We start from the raw sequence: 26324 nt of genomic DNA, 5'->3' as shown, positions 1-26324 counted from the left end.
ATGAGTCCATAGCAATATAAATAGAAGATTGAGTACATAAGTAATGTGGAGGCATGGGTGAGTATCCCCCCCAGGACATTTCCCAGTCACTCATGTAGCTACTTCTCCTCCTTGGAAGTGGAGCACAACCCATACCCCTAAGTGTGGGCTGTGCATGGCGACGTCCTTCCAGAGAGTACAGCATGGAGAGGAGGACTTCACAGTGGGGAGACCTTAGCCAGCCGACCACAGCCACCACTGTCAGTGAAGGGTCATGTCAGCAGCGTGTGTACCCTTGTTATGACATGATGAGAATGGCATTTACCTGTGTGGTCTTCCTCCCAAAACCCATAACCCCAGGCTATTTATGAGGAAAGCCTCAGACAAATCCCAACTGAGGAGCGTCCTGCAATGCACCTGACCAGGGCTCCTCAAACCATCAAGGTCATCAACGGCAAGGGCCGTCTGAGACCCTGTCACAGCCAAGAGGAGTCCAAGGAGATATGGCAGCCAAATGTGATGGGGTCCTGGGCAAAAACAGAAAATTGGGTAAAACCTAAAGAAATCTGAATAAATGCAGACTATTGTTAGTAATAATGTATCAGTGTTAGTGGTGACGAATCTAGCCTACTAATATGTTAACAACGTGAGAAATTGGGTATGAGTATATGGTAACTTTCTGTAATATTCTTGCAAATTTTTAGTACATGTAAAACTATTGCAAACAAAATAATTTATTTTAAAAATGACCTACCTAAAAGAGGTTAAAGTTTGATTACAAATCAACTAAACTCAGCCTGTTTTCAAGACATTACTCTTTGTTATGGTCTGTAGGGGTTCTGAAAATTTTTACAAATATAATTTCTCCTTTTGAAATGGGGTGTTCCAGAATGCCATGCCTCCACAGGTATAATTGGGGTTTCAGATCGGGAGACACAGCCCTGAAAGATACCCAAGAAAGAAATAGTCACGAGTCTAGAAATTAAATTTTCTGATGTTCTAGGTATTGATTTTCTTGGAACGTCTGACATGTCTAACACTTATACTGCACCACATCACTGAATCTATTGTACTTTAATGATGGTTTTTGTTGTTCACTTGTTTTTAACTGTGGATCATTTCAGTGCAGCTTCAGGCTTAGCATTAGACGCTAACAGCCACTCTATTGAATATCTTTCTTTAGGTATCAGCATTTTCTACCTGGGAGAAAGAATTACACAAAATCGTGTTTGACCCACGCTATCTCCTGCTCAACTCTGAGGAACGAAAGCAGGTAACGGGGTGGGAAGGCACTTTGACCGCAGAGACGCAGCATGAAAGCGACTGTTGCATCCTGGATCTGGGGAGCTTTTCATTGCTGAATAACAGACACCCATGTTGTAAATTTGGCCAGTGGGGAGGAGTTACAGCTCCAGTACTGTAGCTTGCGAGCTTGTAAGCAGAGTTAGAGGGACTGAGGAAGGTTATTCTGGTCATTATTCTTACCTCAGTATTTGGTTATGACCCTGGAAGACAAATACTTTTAAAGATGAACATGTAAATTTTAGGAACATTAACCCTCATTCCAAATGACTATAAATCATATGTTAAAAATACGAAATACTTCAGGTATTATATAAAGATAGTGAAATAGGTGGTCTTACATAAGACCTTAAGGTTTTATATGCTTAAAGTCTTACGTAATATGAAAGTTGTCAGAATCAAAATGAAGTCACTAATGTTAAGAAACCCCTAACAAATAGAATGGAGGAAGGCCATGAAGAGAGGGTTCTCATACTTGTATACCTGATAACTAAAAAGACTCTATGAGAACCACAGTCTTGCACACAAGGCCATAAAAACCTTTTATTTTATTTTATTTCATTTTATTTTAGACAGGATCTGGCTCTGTTGCCCAGGCTGGAGTACAGTGGTGCAATCTTGGCTCGCTGCAACCTCCACTTCCTGGGCTCAAGCCATCCTCCCACCTCAGCCTCCTGAGTAGCTGGGACTACAGGCACCAGCCACCACGCCTGGCTAATTTTTGTACTTTTTGTAGAGATTTGGTTGCTGTATATTCCCCAGGCTCGTCTTGAACTCCTGGGCTCAAGCAATCCTTCCACCTCGGGCTCCGAAAGTGTTGGGATTATAGGCGTGAGCCACCGCACCTGGCTCATCACAACCTTATACACACAAAAAGCACTTCTGCAAGGACACCTGCCCAACAACTGCCTGTCCAACCTCAGACTGGCTTCGTCCTGGTATGGATCTCTGTAGCCAAAGATAATTATTTCAAAACAATGATTTAATCCTCTCATTTATTTTTCCTTAAAAATTATTGTCTTTTTTTTACCTCCCTGAATATTCTTGTCATTTACGATGGCATGTGTATTCCCGTTGCAATGCTCTCTTCCCAAATAGGCACCCATTTCATTTCAGAGAGCCTCTTTCTGCTTGTTCTTCAGGTTGACAATAACACTGATGAAATAGGAGTGGTCCAGAGAACAATCGCAGCACAGTGAAGGGTGGAGTTCTACAAAACGCCGCCCACAAAACACGGAATTGATTAGAGGGGGTTCTCCGGGGGCTATTTTAAGGAGAGACTTGCCAGGGGTCTGCCCTAGCTTTTCACAAAGTAGGTCCCTGAGCCAACACTGCTTTCCATATCAAACAGAGGGACAGATGGTGTTGGCTCACAGGAGGGGCCTGTTGTTGCTGGGAGAGGGACCGATGGTCTGACGGCATTAGCGGGCACAGCCTGGGTCTGTGTGGCCCGTGGAGCGCGTCTGAGAAGGGCCCTGAGATAGACTCTGGAAGGTCCGGACTTCCCTGCCCCAGTTAGACTCCATGTGTGAGGTCACATCTTGCCCTCTCTTTGCCCTTTGAGTTCAGAAATGATGCACGTGGAAGGTGAGCTATCAAGAAGAGCCGCTGAAAACAGAAGAGCCAGAGTTAATTAGGGGAGGAGGGGTTCTGTGACCAGGGGCCCCCATGTTGGTGTCCACTGGATTTCTCAAACACCAGCAGAGTCTGATAAAGCCCCAGATGGAGGGTATGGGAATTGCCATTTTATTTTCAATTCTGTCCTCTGCTCATAAAGTCCCTTTAAGCAAATGCCTGAGATGGTGTCAGTGAAGCACGAACCCACAGAGTCTCAGTCACATGGACCCGCGTTGCTCGTTGTAACCAACTCCCGCTCTGTCCTCACTCCCGTTCCCAGCCCTCGACCCACCACTCCGCTCGTTGGAACTGTACCCTCTCGCTGGTGCAGGCTCAGGGGTAGGCTGGGCAGTGTGATGTGTTCCCAGGATTGACTGCCTTGGAATACAGAACTTGAACCTTGCAAGAACTTGGAATTAATAATATTTTATTGTCTTCTAGCTGAGTTTCATTTTCTATAAAGAAATATTTTAAAATATGCAAAATGTGTTATCACAGCCTCAAAATAATGCTACAATAGAGTTAGCTGAGTTTGGGTGTTATATATATTTTTCCTATAGCAAAGGAAAACCATAGACATTAATAACTGGTCATATTTCACCCTTTTATTGCAATTTTAAAAATCAAAAATTTCAGCTATGGGCTGGGCACGATGGCTTATGCCTGTAATCCCAGCCCTTTTGGAGGCCGAGGTGGGCGGATCACCTGAGGTCAGGAGTTCCAGACCAGCCTGGACAACATGACAAAACGCTGTCTTTACTAAAAATGCCAAAAATTAGCCAAGTGTAGTGGTGCTTGCTTGTAATCCCAGTTACTCAGGAGGCTGAGGCAGGAGAATCACTTGAACCCGGGAGGCAGAGGTTGCAGTGAGCCGAGATCACGCCACTGCACTCCAGCCTGGGCAATAAGAGCAAAACTCCATCTCAAAAAAAAAAAAAAATCAGCTGTGAAAAAGCATAACAAGGAGCCTGTGTTTTTATGTGACAGAATCACTGGAGGACAGAGGCAGGAGCCATAAACCGGGCAGTGTCTAAAATCATCAGTACATCTGGGGTGTGTGTGGCATGTGCGCTGTGTGTGGTGTGTGGGTTGTGTGTGGTGTGCGTGGCACGTGCCACGTGTGCCACCACCGACTTGTTTGCTGTTGCCAGTTGTTCTCTCTCTGTGCCATGGATACCTTTTGAGGCCATTAGTCCCTTTAAAAAACATTGAATAAGTAAGATCATCCTCACCACAAAAAGAAAATTACAATTTATGATCAAGCCCCTTCCAAATATTCTAGTTTAAATGCTAAGGCACATCTCTTAGAACAGCTGGGAACACAGGGGCCCAGTCTGCTTGCTGGTTGGAAGTGGTTCATGGGCAGGGCAGGGCTGGTCCCCTGATGTCTGGGGGACGTGGGCATCCCACCCAGGGCTCATCAAAGGGAGCACTGTGAGGCTGGACCTTCCTCAGGCCATCATCAGAGACAGCAGATGCCAGCCCTGATGGGGTTGGGCCTGCCTGGGCTGGGATGCCCTGGCCTTGCCTGGGTGGGTCCTCTGCAAATAGATGAGATGAGAATATAGCTCATGCTAAGTACCTATTGCCTGAGGAAAACCTTTAAAGGTCCCCGTGAGATCACCCAGAGGAAACTGTGGGCCTGTCCTAACGTCCTGCAACTTGGTCCCAGAAGGTCCAGTGGGAAAGAGGAGGAAGCAGGCCACGCCGTAGCCAGTGCACTGGAGGGTCCAGAGAGCGCTCAGAAGAAGTGCCTGCAACCTCATCAAAGGGGAGCATGGCAGCTCGTATGAGGAGTGGGATGGAAAGAAATCATAGCTGGACCCCATCCAAAGACCACAGTCCTATTTCGGAAGAAATTGGGTTAGAAGTATCAGACATAGAATCTGTACAGGACCTAGTGTCATACAGCGTTTTCATGGGGAAAGCTAAGGCCCCTGGAGTGAAAATCACAGCCCTTCCTCTGCTGGGTGAGCTGCACAGGAGAAGAGGGTGATCCTACACAGAATCAGGGTCGAGGCAGTGTGAATCAGGCCTGTTTCTATGGCAACAAATAGTGTTTTGTTTTATTGCGGTAGAACATACAGCAATGATATAATAGCCAATGGAATCTCTTTTAAAAAATCATGCTCCACTTTGGATAAAGCTGGTATAATTTGTTAAGGATGAAAAACAAAACCTGCGATGTTAAATTATAGCAGCATAAAATAAAGTAACAGAGCAAAGGGAGAGGAAAGAGAGAAGCATTTGATGAGATGGAGGAATGGTTCTAGGCAGAGAGAGAAGCAGGCATTTCTGAAGAGCCCTGACCCCACAGCCAGCCAGGCTTTCTCTCTAGGTCTAAAATTAATAGAGCAAAACTCTAACTAATGATGGAGCCACATGCTTTTATTTGGATAATAACCCTGCATTCATTTTTTATTAGTTAAATATAAGATAACTAAGAACTTACATTGCTATTTGCCTTGAAGGTATAAGAAGCCAATTATGGCCTGGCATGGTGACTTACACCTGTAATCCCAGCACTTTGGAAGGCTGAGGTGGGTGGATCACCTGAGGTCAGGAGTTCGCAACCAGGCTGGCCAACATGGTGAAACCCTGTCTCTACTAAAAATACAAAAAAAACTGGCTGGGCATGGTGGCACACACCTATAGTCCCAGCTATTTGGGAGGCTGAGGCAGGAGAACTGCTTGAACCCAGGAGGCAGAGGTTGCAGTAAGCCAAGATCATGCCATTGCACTCCAGCCTGGGCAATAGAGCAAGACTCTGCCTCAAAAAAAAAAAAGAAAGAAAGAAAGAAAAGAAAAAAGAAGCCAATCATATTCTTACTTACATATACATGCACATATTCTCAATTTAAGTCATATTTGTGGATGTTTCATTTTGCTGCTGTATCTTCAGGAGACCAGTGGCATTTTGTATTCATAATCCTGTAAAGGTTTGCCTCTACTGACATGGAATCTGAAACAATAAGACAAAGTGGGAAGAGAGCTGCTCAGGAGAAGGGGCTGAGCAGTGCTGGGGTCGAGGCTTTCACCTGCCTGCCCTTGCTTTCTCATCCCCACTCACTTGGCATGAGTGTAGAAGAAGCTGCCTGCTTGGTCCTCGGTCACATTCTAGGATCTGCCTGGCAGTTGGTTGGATTGGTGCACAGTTGCTATTTATTGGCCTTATAGGATCCTACGTGGACTTTCTCTTGATATTTTTATTTATGTTTGCATAAGCACTTATCTTCAGTTTATTTTTAATGTTCTTGAGTTTGGGGTAGCATGAGGAATGAAAGAACTTTGTCCCTCTTTGACTCTGTAGTCCATAAATGACCATTTTTCGGTTGTTAGAACAATGATCCATCTTACTCTGACAGAGAAGAGGTTCTGTGGCCTGTCACAAAGAGATTGCATCTCGTTATGCGGGCTGCCAGGTTCCAGGAGAAGTGCCCTGGAGCCTTGCCCAGAATTGCCTGCCAGCTGATGTGCGTGTTCTTCCCACTGAAGAACAGGGTTTTCCTGTTTGGGGCAGCATTTGAGATGCATTTCTGGTCAGTCAGGGGCGTGCCCAGCGCCTGAGGGTCAGGCCTCCTGGCCAGTTGTTTCCACAGTGATGACCCAGGCAGCCTGGCATCCCGTGACCTCCTCAGAAGAGGCCGCTTATGCACCCTGAGTCCTCCCCAAGGCGCCAGACATCCAGGTTCACAAGTGGGGATCAGAGATGCAGAATTTACTTTCTTTTCACAAGTTAAGGTCATTTTTGGGAGACTCATTTTGGGAGAATGTCAATTACGTCACCCTAGGAAGTGACTAGCATGAACTAAGGGCTCTACTATGTTCTGGTGCCACTGGCCGTGATGAGAAAGTAAGGAGGCCGCGCATGACGGATGCTGCTCAGAGGCCACAGTGAGGACCACTGCAGCCTACAGCACAGGTTCCAAACCACCACTTGGTTCCAGACGCCTGCAGAGAGGGCAGCCAAGTCATTCTCCAGGTTTCTCCAGCAGGGCTGTTTCACATTTGACCCAGAAATGGCACCTGCATGTAGAGAAACGCCGGGCCGTGTGGGGACCCAGGTTTAATTATTCAGACCGCTTGGATCCTTGAGAGCTATGCTGAAAGGCTATTGCTCATAACTCCAGCAGCTGTGAACAAGAACAGCTTTTGCCATAGATTCTTGCTGCTTTCTCATGTTGTGCTTGGAATACAAGATTTCATTTCTAATATGCAATTTCATGATGTTTTTCTTTTCTTTTTTTTTTTTTGGAATCGCAAGAATTCCCAGGCCCTCTTTTTATTTACAGTGATACCAAACCATCCACTTGCAAATTCTTTGGTCTCCCATCAGCTGGAATTAAGTAGGTACTGTGTATCTTTGAGATCATGTATTTGTCTCCACTTTGGTGGATACAAGAAAGGAAGGCACGAACAGCTGAAAAAGAAGGGTATCACACTGCTCCAGCTGGAATTCAGCAGGAACCTCTGAGCATGCCACAGCTGAACACTTAAAAGAGGAAAGAAGGACAGCTGCTCTTCATTTATTTTGAAAGCAAATTCATTTGAAAGTGCATACACGGTCATCATAAGTCAAACGTATCAATTAGACCTTCAACCTAGGAAACAAAGTTTTTTTTTTTAATTTAATAATACACCACACTGAAATTATTTGCCAATGAATCCCAAAGATTTGGTACAAATAGTACAATTCGTATTTGCTTTCCTCTTTCCTTTCTTCAGACAAACAGCAAATAAAATGCAGGTGAAAGAGATGAAACACGACTAGAGGCTGACTTAGAAATTAATGCTGACTGGATCTAAAAAAAATTATGTTGGTTAATGTTAATCTATCTAAAATAGAGCATTTTGGGAATGCTTTTAAAAGAAGGTCAAGTAACAGTCATACTTCTAGAAAAGTCCCTGAAAAAAAGAATTGTTAAGAAGTATAATAACCTTTTCAAAACCCACAATGCAGCTTAGTTTTCCTTTATTTATTTATTTGTGGTCATGAAGACTATCCCCAGTTCCCCATAAAATCCTCCCTCCATACTGCTGCACTATGGCACAAAAGACTCTAAGTGCCACCAGACAGGAGGACCAGAGTTTCTGATCATAAACAATGATGCTGGGTAATGTTTAAATGAGAACATTGGATATGGATGGTCAGATGAAAGATACCAAAATGTCAGATGTTTTTCTTCTGTGTCTGTGTTTTAAGATATTTGAACAGTTTGTCAAGACAAGAATAAAAGAAGAATACAAGGAAAAGAAAAGTAAATTGCTGCTAGCCAAAGAACAATTCAAGAAACTTCTAGATGAATCGAAAGTGTCTCCCAGGTGTGGAGAGAGAAATACACCGGATGATTTCTGGGGATGGGAGCTTACCAATGACAAGAGGACTCTTCAGGTTTGTTTTTGTTAAATCGTGTAACCCAGCCTTCCACAGACGCGAAAGTCTGAGCTTTGAAGACCTGCCGGTGAGACCAGGCTGACTCCCCTCTATCATGCTGCCTGTCATGAGCCTCCAAATGTCCCTCTCATCAGTCCTGGGAAAGTGGGCTATTTGCTAACCAAATGCATCACAACCATTTTATTCCTACCCTGCATGCATTTCAAATGTCAGCAGCCCTGACTGACCCAAATAATCAATCAATACATAAGCACTCATGAGATGAGGTCTAGTTTCTGATCTAATGATCAAGAAGCAAAAATGCAAAGCTAACTACGAACAACAGAGCCATATAACCCCTACCACACCCCTTGGTTCCAGATGTCTTCACAGTTGGTCCCAGAGTAAAATGAAGATTTGACATACTGGACAAGTGAACTGAGTTAACTAGGTTGCCAAAACTTACTAAAATAATAAATGAGGCATTATTTCCATGAAATAAGACACACTTATAAGAAAATAGATGTTAGACATTGGAAGAATATATAAGCTTAACTCTTTCTTAAAAATTAGCTTTAATTGACTGATCTTTAAAAAGTAATGAACATGGACTGGGCGTGGTGGCTCATGCCTGTAATCTCAGCTACTCGGGAGACTGAGGCAGGAGAATGGTGTAAACCCGGGAGGCGGAGCTTGCAGTGAGCCTTGATCGCGCCACTGCACTCCAGCCACAGAGTGAGACTCTGTCTCAAAAAATAAATAAATAAATAAAAAGTAATGAACATGTACTACTTTTAGAACTATAAAACTGTAGGTTTTGTAAACATAAAAATGGTTAACAATGTATTTTTATTTTAGACTGGAAGATGCAACATCAGTTTGTTTGTTTTTTTTTTGAGACAGACTTTCGCTCTGTCACCCAGGCTGTAGTGCAATGACACGATCTTGGTTCACTGTAACCTTCACCTCCAGAGTTCAAGCAATTCTCCCTGCTTCAGCCTCCCAAATAGCTGGGATTACAGGCATGTGCCACCACGCCCAGCTAATTTTTGTATTTTTAATAGAGATGGGTTTTCACCGTGTTAGCCAGGATGGTCTCGATCTCCTGAGCTCGTGATCCACCCGCCTCAGCCTCCCAAAGTGCTGGGATTACAGGCATGAGCCACCGGGCCCGGCCAGCATCAGTTTTTAAATGGACATTAATTGATGCTTTCTATGAAGGCATAGGCCTCCTTTGTTTGACCTGCGATTTGGTTGATCAAGAATTAGGTGACCTAAGTTAATGCTAGTTACACAATCCTCATAAAACTTCTCTAACTATTCTAAGGACAGGTACGTTCCGAATGGGGAAAAAAATAGCATGAATTATCTTCATCACAAGTGCTAATGTAGACAAGTAAATGTGTGTCCCATTGCTTGCAACTTGTGATTTTCTATGGTTAAAGCAGTCATGAGAATGCTGGGTTCTAGCCATGGCTTAGCTGTGTCCACCCACCAGGTGGCCATGGGGCAGAGGCAGAGGAGGCAAGGGCTCGGGAAAGGTGCTGGAGAGCCCCTTCTCTGCCTTAGTTCACAGCCTGGCCCTGGCCCATCTTATCCCGGCCATGGGGTAAGTATCGGACCTTCCTGTGCTTCAGAGCCCTCCTGCAAATGGGAGGATGACCACACACACCTCAGAAAGTGACTAGGAGGATGGCGTGAGGGGCTGCAGAGAGGGACCCCAGTGGTGCCTGGTAGGCAGGAGGAGCTCCGAAAGTGGTAGCTGTCATTACCGCTATTGAGATCATCATTACTATTAAAGACATTTGGCCAGCATTCTCTATTGATAAACTAACAGCAATAAGCCACATACTCCCCTTCCCATGAATATATCATGAAGACAACGGAAAAAATATTCAGAATGCATTGAGCCATTTAACGAAGATGACATACACACATACACACACACAGAGGGAAAACGAGGGGTAGAAATTAGAAGGGAGTTGAACTGACTCTTTTTAAAATGAGATTTAATTGGCTGCTATTTTTTAAAATAGATTTTATTGTATATATTTAAACTATACAACATAATGTTATAGGGCACATAGAGATCATAAGATGCTTACTAGAATGTAGCAAATTATTTTAAGATTTACATATTGCTTTTATAATTATAAAGCTATTTTTTTATTTTAAAAGTAGCTAAGTTTGCAACATTTCAAAAACTTTTTCCACATCTTCTGTCTACTTTTCTGTAGGCATCCCAGTGAAACATGTACAATTCAAATGACCACATGCTGGACAGCCAGGCGCATCCCTATGCAGGCCACGTGGGCATCTTAGAAGCAGCCTCCTGGGACTGTGTAGCCTCCTGCAGCCATACAATCCCGTCCTGGTCGCCCGTCTCAGCCTCAGTCCTGAGCAGCCTGTGGGAATGGTGGCGATGGGACAGTCCAGAACACTCCTGGACAGCCCCTAGCCCCAGCCCTGCCCGCCTCTCGGGAGAGCAGCCACCAGGGACTGGGTCCTAACCAGGTGGGGTTGGCCACCCGGTGGGGTTGACACCTGGTGTTCCTTCCTGAAAGCTGCAGCAGCTACCTCCTTCATGGCAGGCTGGACCGAGTCCCACTTAGCGGAAGGAGAGCAGAGATCCAGGGCCCGTGAATCACCTGACCTTCGTGAGTTCACACCACAGCTCGTCAGCATCAGCAGAAAGCCGGTACTGCCCCTTGGCATGGCTAAGGGGCCATGGAAGTGGGAGCTCCCTTTCTTTTCAGGGACACTTTTTCTCAGAGAGGCCCAGAATAGGACCTGTCTAGCAGCTGCCCCTGTCCAGCCCCTAACTGAGAATGTGTAGACGCCTGTCTAGCCAGGGGAGCGTGGAACAAGCCCAGGCAAGTCTGACCGTTTGACTCATCCCCCGCAGGTCAGGGGTGGAGTGTGGCTTAGCCATGGCACACCAAGGTTGTTACATCAGTAAAGGAAGGAAGGGGGAAGGACAGAGAGAAGGGAAGAAAGGAACGGGGAGAAAAGGAGGGAGGGAGAGAAGGAAGGAGGAAGGGAAGGCAGGGGAGAGGGCAGGAAGGAGGGGGGGAGGCAGAGGGAAGCCAGAGAGAAGCGCTTTTCTTGCGAGAGATGTGTAAACAAACACCCCCACGGACGGAGAGCAGGAAAACGGCAGCGCCTTGAGGAAGGAATGAGACGAATTGTTCAATGACAGAAATGAGCACGAGTCTGCTAATTTGTCTTGTCTTCTAACAGCCATGTCGGCATAATCTTGTTGTTTGTATATTTCACAAGCTATTAAGTTATAATAATTTAACACAATAATTCAGTGTCTGCAAGGAAGTGTAAAATTCTCTGTAAAGAGAAGTGGGAGGGAATAAGAAGAATCCCCCGGACAAAGAATGACCACATTTTCCATGCACCCCGGAGCACATTGCCCAGGCCAGGCCCTGTCCAACTGTTGCTGGACAAGCAAGTGCATCTGCATAGGCCAGCGGCTCCAAGCCTTGGCCCTTCTATCCCTGTCCCTATTCCTGGCTTCAAGTTCAAGGCTAAGAGAACAGGAAGCTGCTTAAGAATAAGTTGCTTAAGAATAAGTTCTCTTCCCCACCCTGGTCTGGATGCTGCCTGGGTCCTCCCCTTCCCTCCTTCCCTTCCCTCACTGCCTGCAGCTGAGCAGCTCTCCCCGGGAGCTTTCTCTGTCCCACACCAGGAGCAGGAGACTCAAAGTGGATTGCTCCCTGCCTCTCCCAATTTCTAGTTTTTCATCCAAAACATGGCTTCTCTGGACATTGAGGTCCAGGGAAGTTTTGGGACTTGCACAGGGTCTCATAGCAACTGAGAGACTGAAGATTAGAACTCACAAACCCCAAGTTTCCGGAAGGAGGAGTCAAACTCTTAGAATCGATTAGAAAGGGCGACTAAGACTGGGCCAGGGAAGGGTGGCCTTGGAAGTGAGAAATGAGACCTGGCATGTTGGCACCCCCACCCCCAATTCACAATACATCCTCTCCAAGGCTGGCTCTCCCCTGTTAAGGCCGCCTGTTTCTCTGCCTCCTCATCTGTAGCCCCTGCAGGGGCCCGTCTAGACCATGTAAGGGAGCACGCTGGCGTCTTCCATCAGGTGCTCCCCTCCCCTCCCTGGTTTTTCAGACTGTATTCTAAAAAAAACAAAACAAAAAAAAACCCCTAAAATTACTCTGGGTTCCCAGCAGAGCTCATTCCATCTTCTTCGCAGCTTCTTGCACCTCTCACAGCCCCCAACTACACACACACCTATCCTACACCTTTCATAGAATAGGCCTGCTTCCTTCCCTCCCATGCTAGCTCCAGGACTTCCTCCTCCAGGAAGACTTCCATGACTGACATTTCTTCGCCCTGGTTATCCTAATAACAGCACTGGCTAACATTTATTGAGCTCTTCCCATGTACCAGACATTATGCCAAACCCTTTGCAAACATCATCTAAGTGAATCCACACAACAACCCTATGAGGTAGATCTTAACCCTGTTTACAGGTGAGGAAACTAAGTCACAGAAGGGCTAATCAACTGGCTGGGGGTTACATAGCTAGTAAGTGATAGTTTGAACTCTGCTTTGTTGTGGCAAATGCCACAACCCCTTACTCTCTGCCTCCAGCATCCTGCCTCCATCATTTTGGCTGTAGACATCCCCTGCAAATTACCCTGTATCTACACACACACAGAGAAACACGCAGACACACACAGACACACACGCACATACAGACACACATGCACACACCATCTAACCTTTCAAACAAGTCCAGTGGTTATCAGTTATCACAGGCAGTCTTAAAGTTATAATTCCCAAGAAAGCAAACAGCAGTCTGAAGTGGGGGTTGCATGGTGTAGCGGCCCCTCCCTCAGCCCTGGTGGCAGTGGGCGATGAAAATGGGTGCTTAGGTGTGACTGCAAGTGCATGAGCCTGGCGTCTTTCACAACTAGCTGCGTGAGATACCTTTTCTGGCACCATCTGTTTACTGACACTGCTCAGCCTTAGGGGCCCAGAGTAACTACCCAGATCTTTCTACTCAGGAACAACTCCGGGGATTATCTGCCCAACAAGTTATTTGCTGTCTGTGTATTCCTGTCTGTGCATCATGTGTACATGCAATACAATAGAACAAGAGGTGATCCTTTTGCAGTTAAGAAGCGTGACGATTGGGTTTTCATGCTCACATGTGAGAAGTGCCTCCCTCAAACCTTGTTATGAAGTCAGCACATTACTGGTCTTTTTTATTTAAAAAAAAAGAAGAAAGAAAAAAGAATAGAACAAGAGGCATCATGCCTTCTCATCACCATCAGATTGGATGTCCCACGGCCAGGGGCTCCATCTCCCCCTTGGTCTATTTCCAGAACAGGCCCTAGCCAGGGAGAATGTCGAAACCCCGGTGAGTGTCAATGAGCCTCGCTGAGACCACAGTTTAGGAGGAAATTGTTGAAAAAAGAGAGACATATGAAGGATTGTGAGTATCTGAAGTGTGTCTTCCCAACCTTGATCAAACAGGCCTGGCATTGAGCCCAAAAGTGGTAATAGTTTTTGGACATGAGTGTCAAGGCAAAGAATACCAGTTGACTATAAAGATGCCTTTCCGGTCTTCCCTAGAACAAAGATGGAGAGGTGGAAGCACCTACTTCATGAAGGTATTGGCTAGAAGGAGAAAATCTCACAGCCGTGGAGTGGGGGAAGAGATGTGATGTCATTTTTATTGAGACCAGGTCAAGGAATGTGCAAGAGGACTTGCGGGTACCTTCTGGAGCCCATAGCTCCTGGGCACCTCCTATGGTTCCATCTATGGCTCCTTCTAAGGATCTTCGAGTCCTCTCTGGCCTGCTACTTCCTGCATATCCAAGTGTTTTAACATTTTTCATTCTCAACTCTGTGTCAGGAGGATCTAAGTCCCCACCTTCCCTCCCGATCCCCAACCCCCAATTTGCACCAACTGGTTGGGCTCCAAGTCCCCAGAACCAGCCAAGTATTGATCAAGAGTTGCCCTGACAGTCACCTCCCCAAGCACACAGCTCTCTTCCTCCAGCCACAAACAATTCCCTTGAATTCTACACTCACCCACTAGGCTCAATTTCCCTCTGGTGTGGAGAGGCCTGGTAGTTTACCTCCACCTCCACGGAGCACCCATAGGAGGCATGATAATACTAGCCACCATTTCAGAGTCACCCTCGGGTGTCAGGCACTGTGGGGACTTTCACTGAACATATTATCCCATTTAATCCTCTCAGCAACCTGCTTCCTCCTCTCCATGTACACATCAAGAACCTGAGGCTTAGAGGTGTTCAGTGAGTGACTCTCAGTAGGTGGCAGAGCTAGGAAGGAACCAAGGTTTGAGTGGCCCAGAGAGAGGCACTGCTGGTTATATCATCAGATGCGAATCTGTGCTGTCCTCAGCAAGGGCTGGGATACATGGGGCAGGGCCAAGGTGGACACCTCCTAACATCGCTGAAAAGAGAAAGGAGCCCCAAGACTTCCCCACCCTGGCTCTTCTCCATGCCAGCCCTCAACCCCACCTTCAGGTGCCTTTGTGGTAGAGCTGTTCTCCAGAGAGGGCAAAGAAAGAAAATTCCTCCTCTGAGACACCCTCAGGACAACTGTAGATATCCCTCATGCACCATCCTGATGGGACCCCTCCCCAGCCCAGGGCAGGGAACACGGTCCTCTGCCACCTCCTTCCAATATTCCAGACCCCACTGCTAAATTCCCCACATTGCCTCAGGACCCATCGTACTCTTTCTAGCTCCCACTCCCTCTCTTCTCTCCGCCATTCTCAGAAGCATCCCCTGAGTCTTGAGAGAGAGGGGGGCTTTCTCAATCCCCAGGAAGACACAGACCAGCTCAGAAAACCCCACCTCCACTGAACCCAAATGCAGACTTCACAGCTCCCAGGGAATTGTGACAAGTTAGTGGGAAAATCTTCTGCCAGCATGGATGGTAGGATGCTTGAATTCCAAAGGTGACAGTGTACCTCCTCCCCCAGGTCCTTCTAGAAAAAGGATCATTAATCAGTCTAGGAAGACTTAACACTGGGAAAGGAAGCTCTGGAAGGCCTTATCTCCCCTGCCCCTTCAACCCAGGCAAGGGACCTTCCTTCAGCTCACCCAGAGAAAGGCTCCACAGAAGTCATATCTAAACTCTTTAGCCACAGGACCCTGTCTTCCAATGAACCAATGTCACATACTCCCAGGATAGAAAATTGCTGAAAGCAGGGCTGGCCTGGGTGTGGGCTGGGGCCGGAGCCTGCCCTGCTTTGCCAGATGCTGAGCACCCAGTCTCTGTGCAGTTGGTACCTTTATTCCCATGACTGCCTCCGCCGTCACCTGCTGCACTGTGAAGGATTCCATTTGTCCTTCTAGAAGATGGGCATTATTTTTCTCTTCTCACTCCCTTACCTGGCCCACAGCCTGTGCCTTTTGGAGTGGAGGAGGACATCCCAACCTGGGGACAGGGACATTTGGAGAGGAGCCCCATGAAGAGTTGCCATCTGGGACCCTCTGCCTCCCACCAGGACACTGCCAACACTGAGCATCCTTTTAGTTCCACAAATTCTTGCTAGGCCCCTATAAAGATTCGCCCAGCGTCCTCTTCCTCTAAGCTCCCACGTGCTAGAACTCCCACATGCTAGAAGCCATGAGGGGTCTCTCTCAGGCCAGAAGGAGCTCTGGGATCCTAGCCCTCAGCAGAAGGCCCCAGGCTTTCCCACCTGCTCCCAGCTCCTCTGAGGAAGTTGATGGAGCCTGCAGAGCTGGGCTGGAGGAGGTCTCCTTTCCCCAGAGCGGGGCTGGGGGTGCGGGTAGGTGGCCTGGAATGTGCTCTCTCACCCTCCTCCTGCCCATGTGGTGAGCAGCGAGAGCCCCCAGCCCTCCAGCTCTGAGGGGAAGCTCCTGTGAGCCAGACGGACAGGACAGCTGCCCCCAATAGGGTCCCCTTCACGGGCCATCTCACCCCAACTCAGACGCTAAAAATGGTTCTCTGCTTTTCAGCCTCCGCGCCTGCCCACAAATTAGTGTCTCCAACACAGCCTCTTGGGACATGACTTTAGGGAGGCCCCTGGGGGAGCCGGGAGGCCCCAGTAAAGGGAGATGGTGCTGGCAGAGTCCCTTTCTGAGGAGACAAGAGTGGATAAGGCCCCCCTCCCAGCTTCTGGGACCCCCCCCCCCAAAGAAGGCCACCCAGCCTCAGTGTGACAGCCCTGTTGTCCTCACCATGGCAGAAGAACAGACATTATTTCCACCCCACTGGGGCACGCTCCCCTCACCTCCACCTCCAGTTCTGTCAGCTTTACCCTCAGCCACCATCCTGGGCACTGCTCTGCTGGAAGAGAATGCAGCAACAGGAGATGGGGAAGCCAGCCCCGCGCCCTCCCGCTTAGGGTCCAGAACCCACCTTGCCAAACCTGGGCTCCCGCAGTCAGCCCACAAGCACGGAGGCCAATGGGGAAGCCAAGTCAGGGAAGCCTGGTCTCCCTGCTCGCCTGATATTTAGTCTCAGACTCTTCTCCCCTCCCCAATCCCGCAACGGTCAACTTGGAAGGGGGTGAACCCTCTCCGGGATGCCCACGCCCCAGGGCACCAAGCAAGCAGGTGTCCTGCTGAGGCCAGGACTGGGTGCAAGCCAGCAGCCCGCAGTACCGGGTGGAGACAGGCGGGCAGTACTCACAGGTAAGCCGTCAGGGGATCCAGGTCCCCCGGTATGGCGGACAGCCCAAGCTCAAGAGCAGTCGGCAGACAGCATGATGCCGTCCTCCTGGCAGTGGCAGGGGGCCGGGCAGGCGGTAGGCCCCGGGCCGGGCTGGGGGGCGCAGCCGGCGCTCGGGGAGGCGCACACAGCGGCGCGAAGTCACAGCGCCCGGAGCCTGGGCGGGCTGGGCATCTCGGCGGCCGGGCTGCTGGGTCACCTGGCGGCCAGGCGCGCAGACGCACGGGCGCGGTGTCCGCAGCTGCTTTCTCCCGGTCCCGGCGGGCTGCGCCGTCGGTGGGGACCGCCCCGGGGGCTCTACTGGGCGTCGGCGGCGGGGGTGGGAGCACCGGGACGGTGCAGTCAGAGAGGAGCAGGCATTGTTGAGTGATCTTCGTTATTCAGTTTCACAGGCTGGGCTTGGCAAGGGAGGGAGACCCAGCCGGAGGAGGAGTCAAGGAAACTTTCTACGCTGCGGCTAGCTCCCCTTCCCTCCTTCCTTCGGAGCTGGCAGGAATTTCATTCAGGAAAGATAAAAAAAGGAAAAAAGCAAAGAAACCCAAGCGAGCAAAGCTCAGCCCGTCAGAGACCTGCACTTGTTTAGAAAGGGTGTCCCAGGGCCTCGGCTGCAGGGCTGGGGACCCTCTTGCCTTTGGGGATAGCCACGGGGTCACATGGGACCCAGAGGAGATCTCTGAAAGAGGCCTTGGGGCTCCCATAGCCCCTCATGCCTTCACCACGTTTCACGCTGGAGGAAACAGAGACCCAAGAGGAGAAATGATTTGTTCAAGGTGACACAGCTGATAGGGCATCCCCAGAGCTGGAACTCGTCAGCCCTCCTCGGCCTTCTCCTAGGACAAGAGAGAGGGGAGTGAGGGGCTACCCTGGAAGAGGCCAGGCTGCGGAGGGTTCCACTGCAAGCTGGGATGACCCGGCAGTGGGCAACCAGGAGCAGTCTCCTCCCTGAGAGGTCGCGCCTTGACTCCAAAGAAACGGGTGTGGAGTTCCACTCGCTGAGTGCACCCTGGGTGGAAATGCACTCCTGCAGCCTCTGTCAGGTTTACTGTCAGGTTTACGGGGACCACCTTGATCCCTGCTCCCAGGACCTCGGCAGGCTGAGGGACTGCGTGCAGCTCAGCTGCTTGTCAAGAGGCCACCTCAAAGTAAGCAGATTGGCGCCACCTGGAGGCCGGGTGCTGCACCTACAGCTCGGCCACCCTGAGGCTGGAATCCCACCAACAGGCTGACCTGGCCGGCCCCAGAGCCCTGGTGAGCAAAGGGCACGGTGGTTAAAACTGAGGCCAATCCCTGTTCTCTCCTTAGACCATAGTGAGCTGGCTGTGCTTCCTTCACGCAGCCTCTTGCTGTCTCTGGTCTCTCCCATGCTGAGCCAAGCCCCAGTGCAGAGCTAGAGCAGGCTGTGGGCACCCCTCCTTCCTTTTTTGCTGTCTCCCCATGGTCCAGCCAGAGGGTATACCAGAAACCTGGGACCTCAGAGGCATCCAGGATTTCTTCCACCGTGTCCTTCCACATGCCAGGATCCTCTCATCAACACCTCTCCACTCTCCGATAACCTCCCAGGGCTAGAGGGGCTGCATAGCCGGACCAAGAAATGAGCAGACCCTGACCCTAGGCCTCCCGTTGGTGCCATGGCGCTGAAAGTAGAAGATGAGCCTCCTAAGAAGGCTAGAGGATGGGCCTACATGACCAGAAAGACTCACAGATAGAGCCACCTTTGCCCTATGGCAGAAAGCTACCACAGGCCAGCCTGCACTTCCTTCACTCAACCATAGCCTTGGCTCCATCTCATTTGCAGATCCTGCTGCTCCAATGTGAGATTTTCCCAGAGTGGAAAAGCCATGGTTGAGCCCTGTTGCAACCTCAGCAGCAGCTGCTTGAGACAGACTTGGGCAGCTCAGAGCAGAGCCTCCAGCCTGCTTTTGTGAGGGTCATTAGGGGGCCCACCCTCAGCTCCTGATAAACATGGCATATGGAGGACACCGGCATTTAGTCCTCCTGGGAGGGCACCAGTGCTTTAGTCTCGTTCTGGGAAAGCTCCCGGCTGAGCAGCCAGCACGACCGCTGTACCCTTCTTCAACCAGGCCTGAGAAGGACCCTCCTGACTTCTGACCCGTTGCACCTTAGTAGGAACTCAGGTTGGCCAAAGAGCTCTCCCCGCTTCCCCTTGGAGAGACCCGACTCCATTTCAGGGACTCTTGCTCTGATCTGTCCAGGCTTTCTCTGTGTCCTCCCAGGGCCTTCCACCAGGGGCAGTTAGTGTCCAGCATCAGGCACTGCACCTGGAAACTCCCAGCCTGACCAGGGAAGCAGGCAGGAGCTCATGTGGCCACCAGCAATCATGCACATGGTATGCAGTGCAGTCCTACAGTGTGTGGGACAGACAGCTGCCTCCCCACCCTCTTTTCTGGTCTCTGCTGCTCCTCCTGGTTTTTCCTTTCTCCATATGCCTTCCCTGCTTTCTCCCCCACCTCCTATGTAGAGGGGAGGAAGAAGGAGACAGCGAAGGAGCAGGGAAAACTTGGCACCTCCGCCTGAGGGGTGCCTCCAGCGCCTGCCTTCCGAGTAACAGGGTAGCTCTGGCACCTCCATCCTGGTGGGGGCTGAGGGTGGCCCCTGGGGGCTCTGGCAGGTAGAGAAGGCTGGGGATGGCAGGAGAAGGGAAGTGGGAAACAGGATAAACCCTACTGCATACAGCATGGTGCGTACAGGGTGATGAGGCAGAGGACAAACAATTTGGAGCTGTGATTCTGAATCCAGGGCTTAGCACCACAGGAAACTAGACGTGGAGAGACCAAAGTCTGAGGAAATTTAGAAACTGGAGGATTAGCAGGGAGAGGATTGCTTCAGGGGAAAAACCAACAGCATAGGGGCCATAGGTCACCAAGTTCAACCAGACTCCAGGTCCTAGCTTCCATCTCGGCTCCACGTTTGCCCACGAGACCCACACGCTGGCCCAGGCCTGAGGATGGACAGACAGAACACACTGAGCTTCAGGCTTGGCCACAGGTCTTTATTCCAAGACCCTGTACCTTCCCAGCACAGGGCCCAGTGGAGGCCGCCCTTCCAGGGAGCCCAGGCCCACGTGGATGTGTCAGGAATGCTGTCCCCATCCCACAGGGCACAAACCTCTCCTGCACCGTGACCAGTGCTGACTCAGGGCAGCCCGTCTGCCAGCGCGCTGTTCAGACAGTTGTAGAGGTAGACATACTGCTTCTGGAGATGGACATAGGGTTAGGAGGCTCGCCCCGCCTGCCCCAATCTAACAGAAAAAGGCTCCCTTGTGTCCCCCAACCCCTAGGGCTCCATCTGGGAGAACGCACAGCGGTCCACAGCGCCACCTGGTGGCTACCCGGGTGGTGCTGCCTAGAGGCCTGGGCAGAAGCTCCCTTATCCCCCCGCCCCTTCCCACAGCTGAGCCCCCACGCCCCCACGCCAGCCCGGTCGCCCCTGGTCGCCTCTCACCAGTGTTGGGGTCATAAGGCCACAGGCCTGAGACTGCTACAGGGCCACGTTAAAGATATCCACGGTGCACTCAGACCCTGCCTGCTGCAGCAGCTGCTCCATGGCCAGGAAGGTGCCCAGCTGGGTCGCACCCTTGCTGCAACTGACCTAGAGGTGGATGAGGTACCTAAAGGGGGTGTGGCGGGGGTGTCCGCGGATGTGGGAAAACCCAACCTGGGCGCAGGGACTGAGAAGGGACACCAGACACTTGGTCAGCCGGCCAGCCTGGACCTAGGGAGGGAGGCGGTAAATTCCCACCATATTCCTGAGGACAGGGTAGGGTGTGGAGAAGACAGGGGCATTGTGAGACTGTGTCCTTTTGACCCATAACCCAAGCAGGGCCCAGGGAGATCTGAGGCTATGCCAGAAGGGCAGGGAGGGGCTTCCAGTGTCCACTCCCCCAAGACCATTGTCCACTCCCCCAAGACCATTGTCCAACAACACTTGGAGTGGCTGAGCAGTGTGCCCGGCTTCTTGTTGTTGCCCCGAGAGCAGCACTGGCCCACAGCAGCCAGGAAGGGCAGCAGGGTGGTGGCGGGCAGCTCATGCCCAGGCTCCAGGTGTGGAAATTGCAGTCTCTGCACCTCCCTTTCCTTCCTGCTCTCCCCCTGCGGCAAAGACATGATCAGCATTGGTGCTGGAGAGGGCAGAGGAAGCCCACACAGGACTCTTCCCCATGCACCACCCCATGCTCTGTGGCCCCAGCACCTACATGTGTGACCCTGAGGAGGGTACAGAACCAGCCTGCTGTGCTGCTCTCAGCCACCCAGTGCACCGTCACCATGTCTGTGACTACGGGCTGCATCTCCGTTGGCCAGAATTCCTATGGCTGGGACCAAGTTAGGGCTGCTCAGGCAACTTCCTGAGATCTCTGCCCCTGCCCTGGTCACAGACAGCACCACAAACTACCCGCCTCCATCCTCACCCCTAACTCCTGAGCCCCCCTTCCTCTGTCCTCTGCTCTGTCACCTTCTCCATGACATTGGGTGGGCAAAGAGAGACAAGCACATGAGCCCTGTGCTGCCACACCAGCTCCCAGAGCTCCTTTGGCCCTGCGGGGCCAGTCAGCACCGTATGATCACGGCCAGAGGGCCCACCCTGCAGAGCACAGATCGTTGGCTTCCAGAGACTGAAGGTGCCCCCTGCCCAGTCCACAACTCTGGGAGCCCCCAGCAGCCCCAGCCCGGGAAGTACAGGTGGTCAGAGAGGGCAGGAAACAGTGGCAAAACCAGCATCATCTCACAGGGAAGAGCCAGGCTTCGGGCATGTCGTCAGGGGGGCTCTCCTCCACTGGAGGAAACTGCCCCTGAGAACGGTCATCTGAGGGAAGACAGTGAGGGTGAAGCTGCCAGAGGTCCCCAGCCCACGCTGGCCCCCTGCCCCTCCACAGGGTCCACAGTGAGATTCACAGGAGATGGGGCTGTCCTGCTCATAGCCAGGCGGGGGTGCGGAAGAGCCAGCCTCGTCCTTGATGGCCTGCAGCAAGAGCTGGGAAGGAGATGGGTGCCCTGAGGCTGGGAGGTCTCACTGCAGGGTTGGCTCAGCAGGGGAAGGCTGCCCTTGGCTGTCACCCACTTCCCGGCCTGAAGTGTACCTCGTACTCCTTCAAGAAGCCAGCATTGGCACTGGCTGCCCTCTTGGCACACGCCTGCGGGAGGTCCGTCACAGAGATGGGCCAAGACCTGGTGGGGGGGTTGGAGAGGGAGAAGGCACTCAAGGTTCCCCAGCTCCCCGTTCTAGTCCGCTCAGCTCTGCCCACGAACAGGAGCAGGGAGCCTGCCTGTGGGAGGCACAGGGAAGCTGGGACTTACTCAGAGATGTTGAAGGGTCCTTCCAGAATCTTGTTCAGTAGGCAGCTGTGCAGGAAGACGTACTGGCTCTGCCAGGGGAAAAGGCATCAGGCTGCTCAGCGAGGAGCGAGGGGGGCCTGCAGGGAGATTTTTCAGGCCCTGACCAGCAAGGCAGGGATCAGGTAGGAGGGGAGAGGGAGCCACTGAGAAACCTTCCCTCCACCGTCCCATGGTGTCAAAGCTGACAGGATCCTGTCCCACCTCCCCTTTCACAGAATAGAAAGCACAGCCCAGGTAGGATGGTGATGTGTCTGAAACCCTCTCCCCAAGGTCTTCTGTGTGCCCCATGAGCTCTCTTTCCTGGTCCCTCCTGTAGCCCTGTGGCCACCCACCTCCCTCCCACTCCTTCAGGGTCCCAGCTGCCCAGCCCAGCCTGCAGGGCCCTCACCAGGGTCTGGATCATGAGGGGCTGGTGCATCCGGAGTGCATACACAGCATGGAACACGTCTACCATCTGCTCCTCCTCCAGCTGCTGCAGCAGCCTCGACAGGGCCACGAAGGTGCCTGTCCGGCCCTTGCCCACACCGCAGGGACAGCCCCTGAGGAGCTGAATGGGTGAAGAGGCTGCCCATGTCCCCAGCTCTCCCCACAGTCCAAGAGCCCTCCACGCCCCCAGGCCAGGCAGGGGGCTCTCCACCCTATGCACTCACCTGCTGTCACCTGCCGTGCACCAGGATGGGTCCCACGCCCTGGGTGGCCCTTGCCTGCTACTGTACCAGCTCCATAAAGGCGAGCAGGGAGCTGGGGGCCTCAAGGATGCTGTGGTCGGATCAGGTGGTGAATTGCAGTTGCTCCACCCTCCGTTGATGTTGCTGGACAACCTAAGAAGGGGGTGGGAAGGGGACAAGGGGGCAGAGGGGCCCTGCTGCTGCTCCTTATCTTCCTAACTCCAGGTTCCCATGGCCCAGATCTCACACTTTCTTCCCCAGCTGCCTAAGGGCAGGGATGATGCAGACCAACTGTTCCTTGAGGGTGGCAGCTATGTCTCCCCCATCAGGATGCTTCCTGAGCCCTCGGGTCCTTCTCTAGCCTCCTGGGTAACCTCTGCATATAGAGGGTGCCTGGGCAGAGGAGTGATTCGGGTCTCTGGCTTTCCTGCCCCAGGGGTGCACAATCTGGGAAGGAAGATGGGCACAGGGGGCATGGGGTGAGGCAAGAGCCCTGAGCTGGCATGGGGGAGGTCAGGAACCATCATGTCTCTCCTGTTCTTCCTTTCCCTCACTGTGCAGCCTCAGATAAACCCTTAATCTTCTCTGCGCCTCTCTACCCCTTCCCTAACACACTCTTCCCTGGGTGGTGACTGAGTACTTGTGGTCCTCCGAAAGAGAGGGCTCCAGGGACCCAGGAAGTGAGGCAACCTTCTCAGGGGTCTCAGCTCTAATGCCTGTCCCATCCCCTCATCCTTGGGTCACGCACGTGCTGCAGCTGCAATTCCCGCTTGGTCCACTCATCCTCAGGCTCCTCAGCTAAGAGGTGGATGGTGATGTGACCATGGGTGTCCGGGGTAGAGTCGGTCAGCCAGTAATGCTGACACAGCACCTGGGACCAGAAGGTTGGAGAGGGGAAGGGCGACTGTGGGCCCAGCCCTATCACTGCCGCCCCCTGCTTTACTCAGTCCCACCCCTCCCTGCCCACCTTTCTGGTCCCTGCCACCCTGCTGGGATTCTGCTCTCTGTAATGACCCAGCTCCAAGGCTCCCTCCTCCAGGAGCTGCTCTCCCTTGCCTGGGCTCCGGCACCCTTGCCCTCAGACCTCTCATGACTCTCAGGATTCTGAGTCAGCCACCAGGTTCCTGTGCCAAACAGAACAGCCCTTATTCTGCGGCCAGCGGCCCTGGGCTCACTGCTCCAGCAAGAGGACAGACTCGGCAGCCTCTCTGCATGTCCCAGGGCCCTGCATCTGCCAGGCTTATCGAAAGGAAGGATCCCTGATGGTACCTTTGACACCGGCCCTGGGCAGTCCCTACCCCTTGATGCCTTCTCTGCCCAGGGCAAGAAGCCCGTAGAAACTAAGCCAAGCTGGGAGTTTACATACCTGATTCCTCCCACTGCCTCCCCATCCCAGGTCTGGGTGGGAGGTGGTTCCACTACCCTCCAGGCCTGATTGGCCTCACTCCAGTCTGCCCCGCCTTCCCACGGGAAGATGCCAAGGGGGCCATCCCCACAAGGAGAACGTGCGCCACCTGGTGGCCTTTCCAGGAGCCTGCAAGGCGCACTCACCCTCCCGTTCTCCATGCTGATGGTGGGCATGATGATGATGCGGACCTGCTGCTCCCGCACCAGCCGCCAGAAGTTCTCCAGTGTTTTCTTGAGAGGCCCCTGAGAGGCAATGAATTCCTGTGGGTGGGTGGGTGTAGCCCTGGGGTGTAGGAGGCAGAGATCAGGAACATGGTTAACGGGCAATGCTTGGTGTCAAGCACACAGCAGATTTCCAACATTTGACCTCCAGGAGTGAGGATGCTGTGCACACACCTACATGTGTGCACACACAAGAACACGTGTGCACCCAGAATGCAAACCAGAAGGGCTGACTTCAGAGACATCACCCCCGTCCCTGTCCCACCCCAAAGGGACAAGAAAAACCCCAATGAAAACAAGATACTGACATGAGTTAAATAGCCCATCTAGGCCACCGTCTTCACCCACCCAGAGTTACCTTCCTAAAACCAAACTGTGTTTCTTCCATGCTCAAAAATCTTCTATGGCTCCTCATTGCCCACCAAATAGAGTCCAAAGCCCTCAGCCTAACAATCAAGCCCTCCTTCATTCAGCCCATTCAGCCCCAGGCTATCTTTCCCATTACATCTCCCACCACCCAGCACCTCCCCACTCCCTCACCCCTACGCACCCCCCACCACACACACACACACACACACACACACTCTCACACACTGCCTGAACGTTACTGCCTGGCTGTTCTCTGGCTGCTTCTTCCAGTTAACAGAATGTCCTTCCCTCTTTCATCACTTATCAAAATGTTACTCATCCTTCAATAAATCAAATGTCCCCTCCTCTGGGAAGCCTTTCTTGATTCCTCAGGTGGATGAAATTTCCCCTTCCTCCATGTGCCCTGAGTAGTGTTTTTTCCTCTATTACAGCCCTTGTCACAGTGTGTGGTGAATGTCACACACATGCCTACATGCTCCTTTGAAGGTGGGGAATGTGGCTAACAGCTCTGCCTCCTGCAGGCCCAGCACAGAGCCCAGCACACAGTAGACCCTTGCTAGACACCTGCTGGATTGAGCTCATGAAGCCCAAGCTGGTGATCTCCTAGAGAGCTGTTACAGCTAATGAAGGCAAGTGTGGCCTGCAAACCAGCCCATCTCCCGAGCAGATCCCAGATCCCATGGACAGCCTCACTGGTGGCCCTTACTGGGACCAAGTTGGCATTGATGTAGTCAGAATGAGGCTCTCCCTCCAGCTGGGTCAGCCTGACCCTGGAGTGGTCATCTGCAGAGAGTGAAAGCTGTGCATTCAGGGTTGGGCACATGAAGCCCCCTGCTCCCATGCCAAGCCCTAGCCCTCTGCCATGCCTCCTCTCCTGCCCCCAGCACTCACAGGGTAGCACATGTGGTTAACAGTTCTTGGTGGTGTTGGCAGGGTACTCAGCCTCCAGTCTGGGCTGCTCCTTGCCCACCTCCTTCAGTTCCTGCAGGGATCAAGGGCAGGCACTGGTTGCTGAAGTAGACCGATCTCACCCCATGCCAGGAAAGGGGCAGTGGGGGCAAGTGTGCAACTGGGAGTTCCCTCCAGACCTTCAGACAGGTCCCAGTCTTCCCTCCTCTGAGCCCACGGGTGGTAAAGGCCTCACCTCGAATTCCAAAAAGAAAGCCTGGTGCGCATGAGCACTCTTGGCCTCATAGTTCTGCCTGAGGCCACAACGACCACAGGCTTATGTAACAACACTCAATCCCATTTCAATTACTGAAAGCCTTCTCAAAAAGGATGGATACAAACACTCCAGACTACAAAGATTGAAATAAATACCTA

General features: G+C 51.6%; 1 protein-coding gene and 1 non-coding gene across 2 annotated transcripts; one reads left to right on the top strand and one right to left on the bottom strand.

Moving 5' to 3' along the window:
- The first annotated feature begins 13409 nt into the window (after nt 1–13409).
- On the top strand, nt 13410–13513 carry LOC112204488 (small nucleolar RNA U13). Its single transcript, XR_002938130.1, has one exon. It is a non-coding gene; the product is annotated as a small nucleolar RNA U13 (small nucleolar RNA).
- Nucleotides 13514–19979: 6466 nt separating this feature from the next.
- LOC739558 (receptor-type tyrosine-protein phosphatase V-like) lies at nt 19980–25769 on the bottom strand. The gene is made up of 13 exons (XM_016961131.1): nt 25695–25769; nt 24555–24693; nt 23752–23874; nt 23052–23156; nt 22724–22874; nt 22297–22364; nt 22080–22167; nt 21895–21973; nt 21729–21805; nt 21455–21583; nt 21198–21314; nt 20447–21093; nt 19980–20197 (listed from the first exon to the last, which is right to left on the bottom strand). The coding sequence occupies exons 3-11, from the start codon at nt 23784–23786 to the stop codon at nt 21309–21311; spliced, it is 738 nt and encodes a 245-aa protein (XP_016816620.1). The 5' UTR covers nt 23787–23874; nt 24555–24693; nt 25695–25769; the 3' UTR covers nt 19980–20197; nt 20447–21093; nt 21198–21308.
- Nucleotides 25770–26324: the final 555 nt, after the last annotated feature.

Source organism: Pan troglodytes, chromosome 11, assembly GCF_028858775.2.
Source record: "Pan troglodytes isolate AG18354 chromosome 11, NHGRI_mPanTro3-v2.0_pri, whole genome shotgun sequence".
Lineage (NCBI taxonomy): Eukaryota > Metazoa > Chordata > Mammalia > Primates > Hominidae > Pan > Pan troglodytes.
This window is presented reverse-complemented; position numbering and strand designations above follow the sequence as displayed.

Bases quoted from the DNA above. Each gene is read 5' to 3' on its own strand.
- LOC739558 (XM_016961131.1), bottom strand. From the start codon at position 23,786: ATGAGTGGACCAAGCGGGAATTGCAGCTGCAGCAC. The intron at 23,157-23,751 runs GTGCGTGACCCA...CCCCCTTCTTAG, and splicing joins GGGAATTGCAGCTGCAGCAC to GTTGTCCAGCAACATCAACG. The intron at 21,974-22,079 runs GTACACTTCAGG...TCTCCTTCCCAG, and splicing joins GCTTCTTGAAGGAGTACGAG to CTCTTGCTGCAGGCCATCAA.